Below are 20111 nucleotides of genomic sequence, written 5' to 3'. Positions count from 1 at the left end.
CTTATTTACGTGGCTCACCTTCCACAGCGTCTTCTCCCCATCATCTTTGTTGTAGCGGTGTAGCGTGCAAGGACGGGAGTGGAAGAAGTGTCAAAAGATGGAGCTAACTGTTTTAATGACATTCACACTTTACCGGTACTTCAATCAATAACGGAGCAGTATCTTCTCATCCGTGGCTCACTAGTGCAACAACGCCGGAAATGTATGCCGTGAAAAAACGTCAGACCGGAACGCTCTAATAACTAAAGTTCCGTGGGTGAATAATGTAAACTCACTACACCGGTATGTTTTAGCGCTTCCATAGCGAGATATAAGTTAGAACTTTACACTAGCTTATATTAGAAATGGCAACAGCAGAGGGTGAATGCTCCATAACAAGAAAATAGTGGAAAAAAAAGAAGCTTATCCACTAAGGCCTCACCATGGACTACAGTGGCGGATGTGCGCAAATTTTCAGGACTTATGCAGATCTCAAAAGCACATCAGAAGGTAAGAAAAGTTAGTTTTGCATAATATTGCGAACAGAGGTGGGTAGTAACACGCTACATTTACTCCGTTACATCTACTTGAGTAACTTTTGGGATAAATTGTACTTCTAAGAGTAGTTTTAATGCAACATACTTTTACTTTTACTTAAGTATATTTATAGAGAAGGAACGCTACTTTTACTCCACTACTTTTATCTACATTCAGCTCGCTACTCGCTACTAATTTTTATCCATCTGTTAATGCACGCTTTGTTTGTTTTGGTCTGTCAGACAGACCTTCAAAGTGCCTGCCTTACTGGTGACGTTTCACTTCGTTCCACCAATCAGATGCAATCACTGGTGACGTTGGACCAATCAAACAGAGCCAGGGGTCACATGACCTGACGTAAACAAGTTGAAAAACTTATTGGGGTGTTACCATTTAGTGGTCAATTGTACGGAATGTGTACTGTACTGTGCAATCTACTAATAAAAGTTCCAATCAATCAATCAAAAGTGTGAAGGAAAAAATATACTTTTTTTATTTCAACCGTACATCCCGTCAAAAGCCTCAAGACTGACCGCACATGAGGACGTTCCTGTCTTCACAATAAAAGTGCCGCTCCATTGCGCCTGCGCTTTCAAAACAAGAGTCTCCGAAAGCCAGCGCAAACAAGCTAGCAAGCTACGGAGTTTGACGCCAATATATTTCTTGTAAAGTGTATAAAAACGAATATGGAAGCTGGACAAATAGGATGCCAAAAACCAACCAATTTCATGTGGTATTAGACAGAAAGGAGGAACTTTTCTTCTCCTCCATTTGAAAACATGGACATTATCATCACTACTGTCTGATTCCAATCAATGCAAGTCATCAGAATCAGGTAATACACCAACTTATATTCTTGTCTTCATGAAAGAAAGGAATCTATATGTTAAACATGCATGTATATTCATTAAAACACCTTTAACATGTAAACAAAAACAGCAAAATAAATACATATAAATGATATACTGTATATATCAATGTATATGTATGTATGTATGTATATATATATATATATATATATATATATATATATATATACATACCGGTATATATATATATATATATGAGTGTGTATGTTACTCATCAGTTACTCAGTACTTGAGTAGTTTTTTCACAACATACTTTTTACTTTTACTCAAGTAAATATTTGGGTGACTACTCCTTACTTTTACTTGAGTAATAAATCTCTAAAGTAACAGTACTCTTACTTGAGTACAATTTCTGGTTACTCTACCCACCTCTGGCGAGATATAAGTTAGAACTTTACACTACTTTATATTAGAAATGGCAACAGCAGAGGGTGAATGCTCCATAACAAGAAAATAGTGGAAAAAAAGAAGATGATCAACTACGGCATCACCACGGACTACAGTGGCGGATGTGTCCAAATTTTCAGGACTTATGCAGATCTCAAAAGCACATGAGAAGGTTTTGCATAATATTGCGAAACAAAACGCCAGGTAATATGTCTGCTAATGGGGGCCATTTTTTTGCAGTCCTTATACACACACCATAATAATATTTGTATCTCTGACTACGGTGGCCGTAATGGGTGGACAATCCATCAAGCGGTGCGGCATCAAAGTCATACTAAAAACATTTTGACAGATTTTTGAGCACCGTGTGGAATGTTCTTTATTTTCAATTGAACATTTAAAGTTTTGGTGTTGTTTACTGCCGTCATATTGCAGTCTACACGTATCTCTTATGTGTGACTACTAGGGATGTGTGAAAAAATCGATTCGAATTCGAATCGCGATTCTCATTTTTTAAAAATCGTTTATTTTATTTTATTTATTTTTTATTAATCAATCCAACAAAACAATACACAGCAATACCATAACAATGCAATCCAATTCCAAAAGCAAAGCCGACCCAGCAACACTCAGAAGTGCAATAAACAGAGCAATTGAGAGGAGACTAGGGATGTCCCGATCCAGGTTTTTGCACTTCCGATCCGATACCGATACTGACCGATACCGATACTGACCGATACTGGCCTATCCGAGCATGTATTAAAGTTTAAAGTTATTTAGCCTACTTAGTTGTCAGAATCATGTTGAAAAGGGTTTTAGTACTCTTGACAACAACTAGCCAGCTGAATTAGGGGAGTTTGAATAATACACAATGGTTGGTAACAAGAAACTGACCTGTTTATTCAAGGATAAACACAAAATAGACAAAATTATACATGACAAACAGAAATGGCATCATTGAACTAGGGCTGGGCGATATGGCCTTTTTTTAATATTGCCATATTTTAAGGCCATATTGCGATACACGATATATATCTCGATATTTTGCCTCAGCCTTGAATGAACACTTGATGCATATAATCACAGCAGTATGATGATTCTATGTGTTTTGATTGATTGATTGAGACTTTTATTAGTAGGTTGCACAGTGAAGTACATATTCCGTACAATTGACCACTAAATGGTAACACCCCAATAAGTTTTTACACTTGTTTAAGACGGGGTCCACTTAAATTGATTCATGATACAGATATATGCTATTTTGATGGTGTGGAGTCTGGACGTGTGGCACCGAATGGAGATAAGCGTCTCGACAGACGTCACAATATTTGAACAATGATGACGAAAACTGTTGTCTCTGTCGTGTCCGTGTGTCGAAAATTGTTATGCGCTTATTTTTTTATTTGATTTTGTGCGTGGCATAGATTTGCCGTGCGCAGAGGACGCTTGAGCAGGCGCGCACCTTAGAACTGCGCTAGCATCACAGCTAACGTTAGCCATGCCGCTACCTCGCTCTCTGCTGGGAGAGGACGTATACGTATGTGACGTATGACGTGACAGTATGTGACGTATGACGTGACAGTATGTGACGTGTGTAAGAAGGTGCGCTCGCTGTCTGTGAGAGGGAGACACAGGAAAGAGTGAGAAGAGCCTGTCGTGTAATGCCAGCAGCTAAAAGCAACTGCGTGAGAATTGTGGATGTGTTGAAGGTGTGCTGGAAAATGCGGAACGGAAATTACGGAGCAGCAGAAAAGTGGAATGTATTATTTAAATAGGTGCGTTGGAAAACACGGACTGGAGTTTTTTTTTAAACTGGATCTGGATCGGCATTTTCCCATGCCTTGCCGATACGCAATTTTTGGCAAATATCGGCAGCCGATCCAAATATCGGATCGGGAGATCCCTAGAGGAGACACAAACACCACACAGAACAAACCAAAAGTAGTGAAACAAAAATGAATATTATCAACAACAGTATCAATATTAGTTACAATTTCAACATAGCAGTGATTAAAAATCCCTCATTGACATTATCATTAGACATTTATAAAAAAGAACAATAGTGTCACAGTGGCTTACACTTGCATCACATCTCATAAGCTTGACACCACACTGTGTCCAATATTTTCATCAAAGATAAAATAAGTCATATTTTTGCTTCATTTAATAGTTCAAACAAATGTACATTATTGCAATCAGTTGATAAAACATTGTCCTTTACAATTATAAAAGCTTTTTACTCTGCTTGCATGTCAGCAGACTGGGGTAGATCCTGCTGAAATCCTATGTATTCAATGAATAGACAATCCTTTTGAATCGGGAAAATATCCTTTTTGAAACGAGAATCGTGTTGAATTGAAAAAAAAATTGTTTTGAATGGAATCGTGACCCCAAGAATCGATATTGAATCGAATCGTGGGACACCCAAAGATTCACAGCCCTAGTGATTACCATCTACTGGTCACACTTATCATTACACCATGTACCAAATAAAATTGCTTCGAGGTCGGTAAGCACAACCAGAATTATTCCGTACATTAGGCGCACCGGGTCATTGTCGATTTTTGAGAAAATGAAAGAATTTTAAGTGCGCCTTATAGTCCGAAAAATACGGTACATACCGTATTTTCCGCACTATAAGGCGCACCTAAAAACCACACATTTTCTCAAAAGCTGACAGTGCGCCTTATAACCCGGTGCGCTTTATATATGGATAAATATTAAGATGCATTTTCATAAAGTTTCGGTCTCGCAACTTCGGTAAACAGCCGCCATCTTTTTTCCCGGTAGAAAAGGAAGCGCTTCTTCTTCTACGCAAGCAACCGCCAAGGTAAGCACCCGCCCCCATAGAACAGGAAGAGCTTCTTCTTCTACTGTAAGCAACCACCCGCCCGCGTAGAAGAAGAAAAAGCGCGTGGATATCACCGTACGTTTCATTTCCTTTGTGTGTTTACATCTGTAAAGACCACAAAATGGCTCCTACTAAGCGACCGGGATCCGGTTCATGAAAAGACGCAATCTCTCCATCCGCACACGGATTACTATTTCACAGCAACTGATATTCCTGTGAACCGCACTGTGGATACAACGGGAGCACGTACGGTGAATATTCGCACCACAGGGAATGAGAAGTCATCCTTCACTGTGGTTCTAGCTTGCCATGCTAATGGCCAGAAACTTCCACCCATGGTGATATTCAAGAGGAAGACCTTGCCAAAAGAGACCTTTCCAGCCGGTGTCATCATAAAAGCTAACTCGAAGGGAGGGATGAAGAAAAGATGAGCGAGTGGTTAAGGTAAGTTTAAGTTTACGCGAAGAGGCCGGGTGGCTTTTTTCACGCAGCTCTGTCCATGTTGATATACGTATGTTTGTGATTGCACATTTGCGTACATTTTGGGAGTGAACAGAGTTGTTAGAACGCTGGTTTTTAATATATTATTAAAGTTTGACTGACCTATCTGACTGTTTTTTTGACATTCCTTTAGCGCAGTTAGATGCGGCTTATAACACGGGGCGGCTTATAGGTGGACAAAGTTTTGAAATATGCCGTTCATTGAAGGCGCGGCTTATAACCCAGGGCGCCTTATGGTGCGGAAAATACGGTAGTTAATGCCAGCGTTAAATGTGACCAAGCGATTAACAAAACCTTATATATTTTAATTTAGCCTCGCAAACTTCCAATGTCTTCCGTGAACTTGCAGCATTTCTCCCATGCAGTTGTTATAATGGTTTGTGGGCGTTTGCAGCATTTTCTTTTGCATTTGTTTTATTGTGTTTTTGTTTTACGATAACTTATTGCTCGATTATCATGTTGCTCAATACAACATTGCAGGTGTGTTTCGCACTCCCACCTTAGCATCCAGCGTCCTCTTCAGTTCCAGCATGTAGGAGTATTGTTCAGGATAAATGTAATCATATGGGAAATACACCAGCAGACCGTCGATGTTGAGTCTGAAATGAAAAAGAAGTCCTTAAACCAGACCTGGGCATTCTTTGTGCGTCCCTGTCCGGCCCGCGTGAGGCCAATCATAAATTACAAAATACATTTTAAAAAGTATTTATGTAGAGTGTGCAATACAACGGTCCTGCTTTTGTTTTGAAAAGCGTTGTTTGTATTATGTATGCGCGTGTGTGATTGTGAGTGAATGTGAACAGCGGCAATCACAAATTACAAAATAAAGTTTAAAAAACATCTATGTCGTGCGTGCAATACAACTGTGCTGCTTTTATTTTGAAAAGTGTTATTTATGGGCGTATGTCCGGGTGTAACCTGTGAGTGAAGGTGCACAGCGACAAGTGATGAGGCGCTAAAAAGAGAAAAGTTGATGAGGAATGGTGTGTTTCCAACAAGACATGGACTGCCAAGTATTTCTTTACAGAAATTAAAGGTAAAGCCGTGTGCTTAATTTGTGGTACACAGGTTGCTGTGTTTAAAGAATATCATTTGAATCGACACTACACGAGGAAAAGTAGCGGAATCTGTCTGATGAAGCGTGCGCAAGGGAGGCCGATGCGTTGATGGTAAAACTGCAAACCCAACACGGACTTTTTGCCATATTTCACAGCCCCAGAGATGCAGCTGTCAGGACAGGTTTCGTCATTTCTCACAAAATCGCCAGAAAAAGTAAGGCGTTTTCTGACGGAGAGTTTATTAAGGAGTGCTTATTGGACTCTGTTGCGCTGATATGCCCAGAGACTTTGACTGTTTTTCGCTGGCTTTGGATGAGAGCTGCGATGTATGTGACCACCGCCCAGCTGCTCATCTTCTTACGTGGGATAACTACCGACTTTCAAGAGCTGGCAGCCATGCAGTCAATTAAAGACACAACCACAGGTAATGACTTGTTCACATAGGTAAATGCGTGTTTGGACATGTTAGGACTGAAATGGGACAAGCTGGCAGGTGTGACAATCCAATTCAATTTATTTATATAGCACATTTAAACAGAGGTGGGTAGTAACGCGCTACATTTACTCCGTTACATCTACTTGAGTAACTTTTGGGATAAATTGTACTTCTAAGAGTAGTTTTAATGCAACATACTTTTACTTTTACTTAAGTATATTTATAGAGAAGGAACGCTACTTTTACTCCGCTACTTTTATCTACATTCAGCTCGCTACTCGCTACTAATTTTTATCGATCTGTTAATGCACGCTTTGTTTGTTTTGGTCTGTCAGACAGACCTTCAAAGTGCCTGCCTTACTGGTGACGTTTCACTTCGTTCCACCAATCAGATGCAGTCACTGGTGACGTTGGACCAATCAAACAGAGCCAGGTGGTCACATGACCTGACTTAAACAAGTGGAAAAACTTATTGGGGTGTTACCATTTAGTGGTCAATTGTACGGAATATGTACTGTACTGTGCAATCTAATAATAAAAGTTCCAATCAATGAATCAAAAGTGTGAAGGAAAAAAGATACTTTTTTATTCCAACCATACATCCCGTCAAAAGCCTAAAAACTGACCGCACATGAGGACGTTCCTGTCTTCACAATAAAAGTGCCGCTCCATCGCGCCTGCGCTTTCAAAACAAGAGTCTCCGAAAGCCAGCGCAAACAAGCTAGCAAGCTACGGAGTTTGATGCCAATATATTTCTTGTAAAGTGTATAAAAACGAATATGGAAGCTGGACAACTAAGATGCCAAAAACTCACCACTTTCATGTGGTATTAGACAGAAAGGAGGAACTTTTTTTCTCCTCCATTTGAAAACGTGGACGTTATCATCACGACTGTCTGATTACAATCAATGCAAGTCATCAGAATCAGGTAATACACCAACTTATATTCTTGTCTTCATGAAAGAAAGGAATCTATATGTTAAACATGCATGTATATTCATTAAAACACCTTTAACATGTAAACAAAAACAGCAAAATAAATTCATATAAATTATAAACTGTATATATGTATGTATATATATATATATATATATATATATATATATATATATATATATATATATATATGATATGAGTGTGTATGTTACTCATCAGTTACTCAGTACTTGAGTAGTTTTTTCACAACATACTTTTTACTTTTACTCAAGTAAATATTTGGGTGACTACTCCTTACTTTTACTTGAGTAATAAATCTCTAAAGTAACAGTACTCTTACTTGAGTACAATTTCTGGCTACTCTACCCACCTCTGCATTTAAACAACAAAATGTTTCCAAAGTGCTGCACAACAGTATTAAAAACAATATTCAAATATTATCCTTAGCTCCACCAATGACTGAACAAAAACTAAAAATAATTACACATAAAACCAATATAAAATAAATATGATTAAAAACGATTTTTAACAACATATGGTTGTCCAAATCGGACGGGAGAAAATGTTGGATAATGCAGGATAAAGTGACAGAAATTAACTCAGAAATGGACATTTTTGCATTGTACTATACATAAGGAAGTGTTAAAAATAAAACCATCAAAAGCAATCTGCTTTTGTATAAAGTTAGGTTAGGTTAAATTAAATTATTATTATTATTTATCTTACGGTTAGAGATGTCTGATAATATTGGCATCGCCCGATAAATGCGTTAAAATGTAATATCGTAAATTATCGGTATCGTTTTTTTGAATTATCGGAATCCTTTTTGTTATTTATTTTTTATTAAATCAACATAAAAAACACAAGATACACTTACAATTAGAGCACCAACCCAAAAAACCTCCCTCCCCCATTCACACTCATTCACACAAAAGGGTTGTTTCTTTCTGTTATTAATATTGTGGTTCCTACATTATATATCAATATATATCAATACAGTCTGCAAGGGATACAGTCCGTAAGCACACATGATTGTGCGTGCTGCTGCTCCACTAATAGTACTAACCTTTAACCAGAGGTGGGTAGAGTAGCCAGAAATTGTACTCAAGTAAGAGTACTGTTACTTTAGAGATTTATTACTCAAGTAAAAGTAAGGAGTAGTCACCCAAATATTTACTTGAGTAAAAGTAAAAAGTATGTTGTGAAAAAACTACTCAAGTACTGAGTAACTGATGAGTAACATATACACACACACATATATATATATATACCGGTATACACACACACATATATATATGTATACATACATTGATATATACAGTATATAATTTATATTTATTTATTTTGCCGTTTTTGTTTACATGTTAAAGGTGTTTTAATGAATATACATGCATGTTTAACACATATAGATTCCTTTCTTTCATGAAGTCTAGAATATAAGTTGGTGTATTACCTGATTCTGATGACTTGCATTGATTGTAATCAGACAGTAGTGCTGATAACGTCCTCGTTTTCAAATGGAGGAGAAAAAAAGTTCCTCCTTTCTGTCTAATACCACATGAAAGTGGTTGGTTTTTGGCATCTTATTTGTCCAGCTTCCATATTCGTTTTTATACACTTTACAAGAAATACATTGGCGGCAAACTCCGTAGCTTGCTAGCTTGTTTGCACTGGCTTTCGGAGACTCTTATTTTGAAAGCGCAGGCGTGATGGAGCGGCACTTTTATTGTGAAGACAGGAACTGTGCAGTCAGTCTTTAGGCTTTTGACGGGATGTACGGTTGAAATTAAAAAAGGGTCTTTTTTCCTTCATACTTTTGATTGATTGATTGGAACTTGTATTAGTAGATTGCACAGTACAGTATATATTCCGTACAATTGACCACTAAATGGTAACACCCCAATAAGTTTTTCAACTTGTTTAAGTCAGGTCATGTGACCCCTGGCTCTGTTTGATTGGTCCAACGTCACCAGTGACTGCATCTGATTGGTGGAACGAAGTGAACGTCACCAGTGACTGTATTTGTTGAAACGCAGGCACTATGAAGGTCTGTCTGACAGACCAAAACAAACAAAGCGTGCATTAACAGATCGATCAAAATTAGTAGCGAGTAGCGAGCTGAATGTAGATAAAAGTAGCGGAGTAAAAGTAGCGTTTCTTCTCTATAAATATACTCAAGTAAAAGTAAAAGTATGTTGCATTAAAACTACTCTTAGAAGTACAATTTATCCCAAAAGTTACTCAAGTAGATGTAACTGAGTAAATGTAGCGCGTTACTACCCACCTCTGCCTTTAACACTTCATTTTACTCATGTTCATTCATTACTAGTTTTTATTTAACTGTTTTTATTTTGTTTTACTTTCTTTTTTATTCAAGAATTTTTTTTAAATTTATTTATCTTATTTTATTTATTTATTTTAAAAGTACCTTATCTTCACCATACCTGGTTGTCCAAATTAGGCATAATAATGTGTTAATTCCACGACTGTATATATCGGTTGATATCGGTATCGGTAATTAAAGAGTTGGACAATATCGGAATATCGGATATCGGCAAAAAGCAATTATCGGACATCCCTACTTACGGTATATCAAAAATAATATTGAGCAAAATGTAATTGAAATATTGTCGGTGTGGCCCTCCAGCAGTGCTCGGGTTGCTCATGCGGCCCCCGGTAAAAATTAAACCTTAAACCTTCGAACTTGTTTTGTTTACGTTAGCTTGGCGGTAGCTAGCGAAAGAGGCAAACGTTTAGCAGTGAAGCTAGGCTAACGCGACTAGCTGTGTACCTCTCGGGCTCGCAGACGTTAAACTAGCCTGTGAAACATGATGTAAAACTGTTTGAAATACTCACTTCATTGTTGCCTAATGTCTTGTCTTCTTTGACGATGACTTCAGTTGAAGGTCTTCATTGACTAAATAGTTTGTTGTGAGAGGACACCGGTGCGACTCGAGTAGCGTCTTCTTCGTCTCCTTTGACCATGTCACTGCTTTACTGCCACCTAGTGGACGGGAGTATGTACACTTTTACACGGAGATGAAAACCACTCCATCATATTTCAATATTTTTCCATCGTAGCTTGTGAACTCGCCTGCGAACCTTTCAAAATGCATCAAAATCTGCACGTACGCATGTAAAAAATAAATAAAACAGTAGCTTAATGGGACCTGAACCGAGATGTGCCTCTAAGTCACGTGATTGCAACCCATAACGTACTATAAAAACGTTTACTGACCCCTAGTGGCCAAGTTGAGAAGTGCACATAAGTTTTATGTAATACTTTTCAGTTTCAAGACTTTTAAAATGACAATAAACTAGATTAAATTTATGTACCTGTATATATATATATATATATATATATATATATATATATGCCCGATTGTAGCTGAGATAGGCTCCAGCGCCCCCCGCGACCCCGAAGGGAATAAGCGGTAGGAAATGGATGGATGGATGGATGGATATATATATATATATATATATATATATATAAATATATATATATATATATATATATATATATATATTAATTAATGATGTGTCAGGACTAGGACTATGGCGTGGTTTGTTCTCCCGTGGTGCAAATGAACATTTGGACCAGTCATGGCGTGAAGGTAAATACATGATTTATTTTACACTAACAAAGGAACAAAAAGCGCGCTCAAGGCAAAAGTACAAACTTGACTAACAAAAACAAAAGACTTGCACAGGGGCAAAAAACTATGAACAACAAAAAAACACTAACTGTGGCAATAATAAACAAACTTACTTGGCATGGACATGAAGTGCGCAGAGGTGGACAGAGTGTGACATGGGTATAAATGCGGGGATGTCGTCAGGACGAACAACAGAAAATGAATGAACTTAAATACTATGGACATGATTAGTTAAAGTTAAAGTTAAAGTTAAAGTACCAATGATTGTCACACACACACTAGGTGTGGCGAAATTATTCTCTGCATTTAACCCATCACCCTTGATCAACCCCTGGGAGGTGAGGGGAGCAGTGGGCAGCAGCGGTGGCCGCGCCCGGGAATCATTTTTGGTGATTTAACCCCCAATTCCAACCCTTGATACTGAGTGCCAAGCAGGGAGGTAATGGGTCCCATTTTTATAGTCTTTGGTATGACTCGGCCGGGGTTTGAACCCACAACCTACCGATCTCAGGGCGGACACTCTAACCACTAAGCCACTGAGTAGGTGAAAGCAGGTGCGTGACTCAAAACGTGAAACAGGTGCGTGACGTGACAGGTGAAAACTAATGGTTGCTATGGTGACAAACATGAGTGCACAATGAGTCCAAACGTGGAACAGGTGAAACTAATGGGTAATCATGCAAACAAGACAAGGGAGTGAAAAGCCAGAAACTAAACAAAACATGACTTAAACCAAAACATGATTACACAGACATGACATGATGTGGTGGGCCACATTAATGATGTGGTGGGCCAGTTATGGCCCCTGGGCCTAGAGTTTGACACCTGTGATGTAGTTTTAAAAAAAAATTTTTTTTTTATTAGTCAGTCCAACAAAATAATACACAATAATACAATTACAATTCCAAAACCCGGCAACATTCAGAATAGCAATCAACAGAAGCAATTGAGAGGACACACAAACATGACACAAAACAGTAGTCAAACAAAAATGAATAATCTCAACAACAGTATCAATACTACCGTATTTTCTGGACCATAGGGCGCACCAAATTATAAGGCGCACTGCCGATGAGCGAGTCTATTCAGGTCTATTTTCATACAAAATGCGCACCGGATTATAAAGCGGATTAAAGGGGTCATATTGTGATTATTTTCTAAATGTAAAAGACTTCCTTGTGGTCTACATAACATGTAATGGTGGTTCTTTGCTCAAAATGTTGCATAAATGATATTTTACACATCATCTTCAAGTCACTTTCTGACAGTCTCTTCAGGATGCATCGTTTTGTGGGCGGGTCTTATTTACGTGCCTCCACTTGGACAGCGTCTTCTCCCCGTCATCTTTGTTGTAGCGGTGTAACTGTCACACCGCGGTGAGGGAAGTCTTGTCTTGGTTTTTTTCTGTCTTGTGATTTACATGTTTTATTTTGAAAAGCAACTCCTCTTGTTTCAGATCACGGGTCCTTCCTCTTGTGTCACCAGTCTGACATCATTCCTGACCCTTGATTGTTTCCACCTGTTTCACATTACCCTCATGTTCTTTATAAGCCCATGCCTCCCCTTGTTCTGTGCCAGATTGTCTCGAGCTTTCGTGCCTGTCTTGCGTTTCATGTTCATGTTCATGTCCATGCCTTGTCCCACGTCTACGTCCTTGCTTCCAGAATATCCCACGCTTTAATTTTGAATTAACTTTTTTCCTCCCTCAGAGCGACTTTTGTTATTCTACCTTTTTCTACCGCAGTGGTGAGTTATAATTTTAATCTCAGGCTTGGACGAAGGAAGGGACTCAGATGCAGAGAGGTGATTCCAAATAAAGCTTTTATTTTGAAAAACTCTTTAAGCCTCCAGAGCCGAGTAAATTCAAATACTATGAAATACAAAAATAGCTATCGACAAAATGTTCCAAAAGGGAAAAACCGAAAATCACTCCAAAAAGGAGGAAATACAAAAATAAGGACAATATAATTAGCACCGTATCTGTTATCAAAAAACTTTAACAAAAAACGCTCCAACAGGAGGAAGAAAATAAAGACTATAAAACTTAACTACTCTAATCAATGTAAACAAAAAATCCCTCAAAAAACTTTGAGGAAAAAATCTTTAAAGAAAAATTATAACTCACCACTGCGGTAGAAAAAGGTAGAATAACAAAAGTCGCTCTGAGGGAGGAAAAAAGTTAATTCAAAATTACAGCATGGGATATTCTGGAAGCAAGGACGTAGACATGGGGCAAGGCATGGACATGAACATGAAACGCAAGACAGGCACGAAAGCTCGAGACAATCTGGCACAGAACAAGGGGAGGCATGGGCTTATAAGGAACATGAGGGTAATGGGAAACAGGTGGAAACAATCAAGGGTCAGGAATGACGTCAGACTGGTGACACAAGAGGAAGGACCCGTGATCTGAAACAAGAGGAGTTGCTTTTCAAAATAAAACATGTAAATCACAAGACAGAAAAAAACCAAGACAAGACTTCCCTCACCGCGGTGTGACAGTAACGTGCAAGGACGGGAGTGGAAGAAGTGTCAAAAGATGGAGCTAACTGTTTTAGTTACATTCAGACTTTACTTCAATCAACAACGGAGCAGCATCTCCTCATCCACCGTAAATGTGTCCCGTGAAAAATTGTCCAACCGGAACTCACTAATAACTAAAGTTCCTTGGGTGAATAATGTAAAGTCACTACACCGGTATGTTTTAGTGCTTTCATGGTGAGTTTACTGACAGATATAAGTAAGAACTTTATACTACCTTGTACTAGAAATGGCAACAGTGGAGGATGAATGTCACATAACAAGAAGATAGAGGAAAAAAAGAAGCTTATTGACTACAAAGGCGCACATTTTCAGGACTTATGCAGATCCCAAATACAGATCAGCAGGTACCAGAAGGTAAGAAAAGTTGCTTTTGCATAATAGTGTGAAACAAAACAGCAGATAACATGTCTTACCTTACACACACAGCATAATAATACTCCTATGTTGAAGCACAGTACAATCCATCAAGCGGTGTGGCTTCATAGCTTACCAAAGTCCTACTAAAACATTTTGATAGATTTTTGAGCGCCATGTGTAATGTTCTATATTTTCAATGGAACTTATCAAATGTTGGTGTTGTTTACTTGAGTCAAAATAAGTTAAAAGTTAAAGTCCCAATGATAGTCACACACACACTAGGTGTGGTGAAATGATCCTCTGCATTAGACCCATCCCCATGTTCACCCCCTGGGAGGTGAGGGGAGCAGTGAGCAGCAGTGGTGGCCGCGCTCAGGAATATATATATATATAGTTTATTTTGTCATGTAATGACTGTGATATTTATACTTGATATAATTAATAAAATGAAAACGTCATACATTATTTATGTTTTGTCATGTAGTCTGTGATATTTCTACCTGATACGATAAATAAAATACAAATGTTTTATGTTGCTATGTATCGTAATATGTTTTGTCATGTAGTCTGTGATATTTCTACCTGATATAATAAATACAACCGCCCGAACGCAGCTGAGATAGGCTCCAGCACCCCCCGCGACCTCAAAAAAGGGACAAGCGGTAGAAAATGGATGGATGGATAATAAATAAAATAAAAACGTCTTACATTACTATGTAATATGTTTTGTCATGTAGTCTGTGATATTTATACCTGATATAATAAATAAAATAAAAACGGCTTACATTACTATGTCATATGTTTTGTCATGTAGTCTGTGATATTTATACCTGATATAATAAATGAAATACAAATGTTTTACATTACTATGTAATATGTTTTGTCATGTAGTCTGTGATATTTATACCTGATATACTAAATAAAATAAATACGTCTTACATTACTATGTAATATGTTTTGTCATGCAGTCTGTGATATTTCTACCTGATATAATAAATAAAATAAAAATGTCATACATTATTATGTCCTATGTTTTGTCATGCAGTCTGTTATATTTCTACCTGATACAACAAAATAAAAATGTCTTACATTTTGATCTAGTATGTTTTGTCATGTAGTCTGTGATATTTATACCTGATATAATAAATAAAATAAAAATGTCATACATTATTATGTTCTGTTTTGTTATGTAGTCTGTTGTATTTCTACCTGACACAACAAATAAAATAAAAATGTCTTACATTTTGATCTAGTGTGTTTTGTCACGTAGTCTGTGATATTTCTACCCGATATAATAAATACAATAAAAACGTCTTACATTACGATGTAATATGTTTTGTCATGTAGTCTGTGATATTTATACTTGATATAATAAATAAAATGAAAACGTCATACATTATTATGTCTTATGTTTTGTCATGTAGTCTGTGATATTTCTACCTGATATAATAAATAAAATAAAAATGTCATACATTATTATGTCCTATGTTTTGTCATGCAGTCTGTTATATTTCTACCTGACACAACAAATAAAATAAAAATGTCTTACATTTTGATCTAGTGTGTTTTGTCATGTAGTCTGTGATATTTCTACCCGATATAATAAATACAATAAAAACGTCTTACATTACTATGTCATATGTTTTGTCATGTAGTCTGTGATATTTATACCTGATATAATAAATGAAATACAAATGTTTTACATTACTATGTAATATGTTTTGTCATGCAGTCTGTGATATTTCTACCTGATATAATAAATAAAATAAAAATGTCATACATTATTATGTCCTATGTTTTGTCATGTAGTCTGTTATATTTCTACCTGATACAACAAAATAAAAATGTCTTACATTTTGATCTAGTATGTTTTGTCATGTAGTCTGTGATATTTCTACCTGATATAATAAATAAAATAAAAATGTCATACATTATTATGTCCTATGTTTTGTCATGTAGTCTGTTATATTTCTACCTGATACAACAAATAAAATAAAAATGTTTTACATTTTGATCTAGTATGTTTTGTCACGTAGTCTGTGATATTTCTACCTGATATAATAAATACAATAAAAACGTCTTACATTACTATGTAATATGTTTTGTCATGTAGTCTGTGATATTTCTACCTGACATAATAAATACAATAAAAACCATCTTACATTATTATGTAATATGTTTTGTCATGTAGTCTGTGATATTTATACCTCATATAATAAATAAAATAAGATATAATACATCAGTTGAGGAATATGGAACATGTGTATTTTCATATTCTAATTGGTAGTGTCAATCCGAGGAAGTGTGAAGATGACATGTTCTTCAAAGAGAAGGTTCACATGTTCCAACATGGTCATGCAGAAATATGAATATTCATATTTTCATCAATCAAGTGGAAATAAAGTCAGCTTGGATTTGATTTCTTCTTTCTGCTGACCTCAGGTTGGTGTGACCTGGCAGCACATCCTCCTTATCCTCTTCTTCTTCCTTATCTCTTCCTCCTTCTTATCCTCTTCTTCTTCTTCTCCCCCGCGACTCAGAGGTCGAGGTGCCTGCAGGGTCGAGTGTATGCTGGCAATAACGCCTGTCATGATGAAAGTTCTCCTTCGTATGCTGGCAATAACGCCTGTCATAATGAAAGTTCTCCTTCGTATGCTGGCAATAACGCCTGTCATGTAGCAGCTAATGGAAGTTCTCCTTCGTATGCTCCTAATAACGCCTGTCATAATGAATAGTTCTCCTTCGTATGCTCCTAATAACGCCTGTCATGATGAATAGTTCTCCTTCGTATGCTGGTAATAACGCCTGTCATGGAGCAGCTAATGAAAGTTCTCCTTCGTATGCTCCTAATAACGCCTGTCATGATGAATAGTTCTCCTTCGTATGCTGGTAATAACGCCTGTCATGGAGCAGCTAATGAAAGTTCTCCTTCGTATGCTCCTAATAACGCCTGTCATGATGAATAGTTCTCCTTCGCATGCTGGTAATAACGCCTGTCATGGAGCAGCTAATGAAAGTTCTCCTTCGTATGCTGGCAATAACGCCTGTCATGTAGCAGCTAATGAAAGTTCTTCTTCTGTCGCTCCACTTCTGGCCAAACAATCCACAATGTTGGTGCCAGGATGAAGACTTGATCTTCTCTCTAGTACACCACCTCTAGGACCTTCTAGAACCTCCTAGGACCTGCTAGACCATCCTAGGCCCTTCCAAGACCTTCTAGTACACCACCTTCTAGTATCTTCTAGTACACCACCTTACCTTCTAGTATCTTCTAGTACACCACTTTCTAGGCCCTTCTAGTAACTTCTAAAACCTCCTAGGACCCTCTAGACTTCCCAGGACCATCTAGAACTTCCTAGGACCTTCTAGGCCCTCCTAGGACCTTCTAGGACCTCCTAGGGCATTGTAGACCTTCTGTCACAATGCTCCTTCCTGTCTCGATATACACTATTACTACATTTATTCTACATTTAACATGTACTACATTTATACTACATTTATACTACATTTAACATGTACTACATTTATACTACATTTATACTACATTTAACATGTACTACATTTATACTACATTTAACATGTACTACATTTATACACATTTAATATGTACTACATTTATACTGCATTTAACATGTACTACATTTATACTACATTTATACTACATTTATTCTACATTTAACATGTACTACATTTATACTACATTTAACATGTACTACATTTATACTGCATTTAACATGTACTACATGTATACTACATTTATACTACATTTAACATGTACTACATTTATACTACATTTATACTGCATTTAACATGTACTACATTTATACTACATTTATACTACATTTAACATGTACTACATTTATACTACATTTATACTGCATTTAACATGTACTACATTTATACTACATTTATACTACATTTAACATGTACTACATTTATACTACATTTAACATGTACTACATTTATACTACATTTAACATGTACTACATTTATACTACATTTAACATGTACTACATTTATACTACATTTATACTACATTTAACATGTACTACATTTATACTACATTTATACTACATTTAACATGTACTACATTTATACTACATTTAACATGTACTACATTTATACTACGTTTAACATGTACTACATTTATACTACATTTAACATGTACTACATTTATACTACATTTATACTACATTTAACATGTACTACATTTATACTACATTTATACTACATATAACATGTACTACATTTATACTACATATAACATGCACTACATTTATACTACATTTAACATGTACTACATTTATACTACATATAACATGTACTACATTTATACTACATATAACATGTACTACATTTATACTACATTTAACATGTACTACATTTATACTACATTTATACTGCATTTAACATGTACTACATTTATACTACATTTAACATGTACTACATTTATACTACATTTATACTGCATTTAACATGTACTACATGTATACTACATTTAACATGTACTACTCATACTAGATGTATCATGTAGTACTAATACTATGTTCTAAGCATACTTGCCAACCTTGAGACCTCCGATTTCGGGAGGTGGGGCGTGGGGGGCGGGGGCCGTGGTCGGGTGTGGGGAGGGGGGCGTGGTTAAGAGATATATATATATATATATATATATATATATATATATATATATATATATATATATATATATATATATATATATATATATATAAGAAATACTTGACTTTCAGTGAATTCTAGCTATATATATATATCTTTTTTTAAAAATTATATATATATATATATATATATATATATATATATATATATATATATATATATATATGTATAAATAAATAAAATAAATACTTGAATTTCAGTGTTCATTTATTTACACATATACACACACAGGGTTGAATTGTCCATCCTTGTTCTATTGTCTGTCACTATTTCAGAACACACACATTATACAAATATACATTATAAAATCAATAAGAAAACGGGAGCCCTAATTTGGGAGTCTGAATTAGGATCAGAAGTTCCTATATAAACATTGCGCACTCACGTCGCCATTTTGTATTGATTACTGCAGCTTCATTCACAAATACAAACTACAACTCACAAACACTTTAGAGTTAGGCTCCACCATCAGAATGTGTACTTAAACTTATAAAGATCACATGGATATTATTCAGTGAGTTGATTCACCAAAACTAACCTGTTATACAGGAGGAAAAAGCACACAGGACGTTTCAATTGTTCACAGACTGGTCGCGCTCATCAGAATGACAAGACACTTCCGGTCTGCAGGTGATAGCATTCAATTGGGAAGAAACGCCCTACTGCCCCCTACTGACCAATGTGAATACTGATAAATGTGGAATGACAGCTCCAAAAACGAATTCAAACCACAAAATAAAATAAATAAATCAACACAACAATGTGACACATTATGGGTGGGTCACATATGCATGTACAGTAGATGGCAGTATTGTCCTGTTTAAAAGTGTCACAACATTGCTGTTTATGGCAGACCAACTGCTTTACGGTAGACACTGTTGTTGTGTGTTGTTACCGCGCTGGGAGGACGTTAATGAAACTGCCTAACAATAAACTCACATAAGAAACCAAGAACTCGCCCTCCATCATTCTACAGTTATAACGTCATTGGGCAGGCATGCTGTTTATATTGTGGGAAAGCAGACGTGAGAACAGGCTGTCAACACGTCACTCAGGTCCGCATGGAGCTGGAGGGGGCGTGGCCTCCAGCTCCGCCTGAATTTCGGGAGATTTTCGGGAGAAGTATGGTTCTAAGTATTGTTGCCCTCCTATTTCCTTACAGGGTTTCTGCCAGAACTCTGCTTTTTGACAACACCTCAGCCCAGCAGCCTGCTCCAACAGGAAGGTACAAAGCTCCCTTCACAATAAAACACTAAACTAAATACTACCACTTCACAATAAAACACTGACCCAAATACTACCACTTCACAATAAAATAATAAC

The 20111-nt window shown here is 36.7% G+C and overlaps 1 protein-coding gene across 1 annotated transcript in view; it reads right to left on the bottom strand.

The window, feature by feature from the left end:
* Nucleotides 1-10550, bottom strand: part of ercc2 (excision repair cross-complementation group 2) — a 42967-nt gene extending 32417 nt beyond the window's left edge. The window contains exons 1-2 of the mRNA XM_061972178.1: nucleotides 10411-10550; nucleotides 5624-5723 (exon numbers count right to left, since the gene is read on the bottom strand). Coding sequence (XP_061828162.1) covers nucleotides 5624-5723; nucleotides 10411-10415 — 105 coding nt within the window. The 5' untranslated portion in view covers nucleotides 10416-10550. The remainder of the gene's footprint in view (nucleotides 1-5623; nucleotides 5724-10410) is intronic.
* Between the last annotated feature and the right edge of the window lie 9561 nt (nucleotides 10551-20111).

The sequence above is a fragment of the Nerophis lumbriciformis genome, linkage group LG17, assembly GCF_033978685.3.
Source record: "Nerophis lumbriciformis linkage group LG17, RoL_Nlum_v2.1, whole genome shotgun sequence".
NCBI classification, from domain to species: domain Eukaryota; kingdom Metazoa; phylum Chordata; class Actinopteri; order Syngnathiformes; family Syngnathidae; genus Nerophis; species Nerophis lumbriciformis.
Note: the sequence above shows the minus strand (reverse complement) of the source record. Positions and strands in the feature narration are given on the sequence as shown.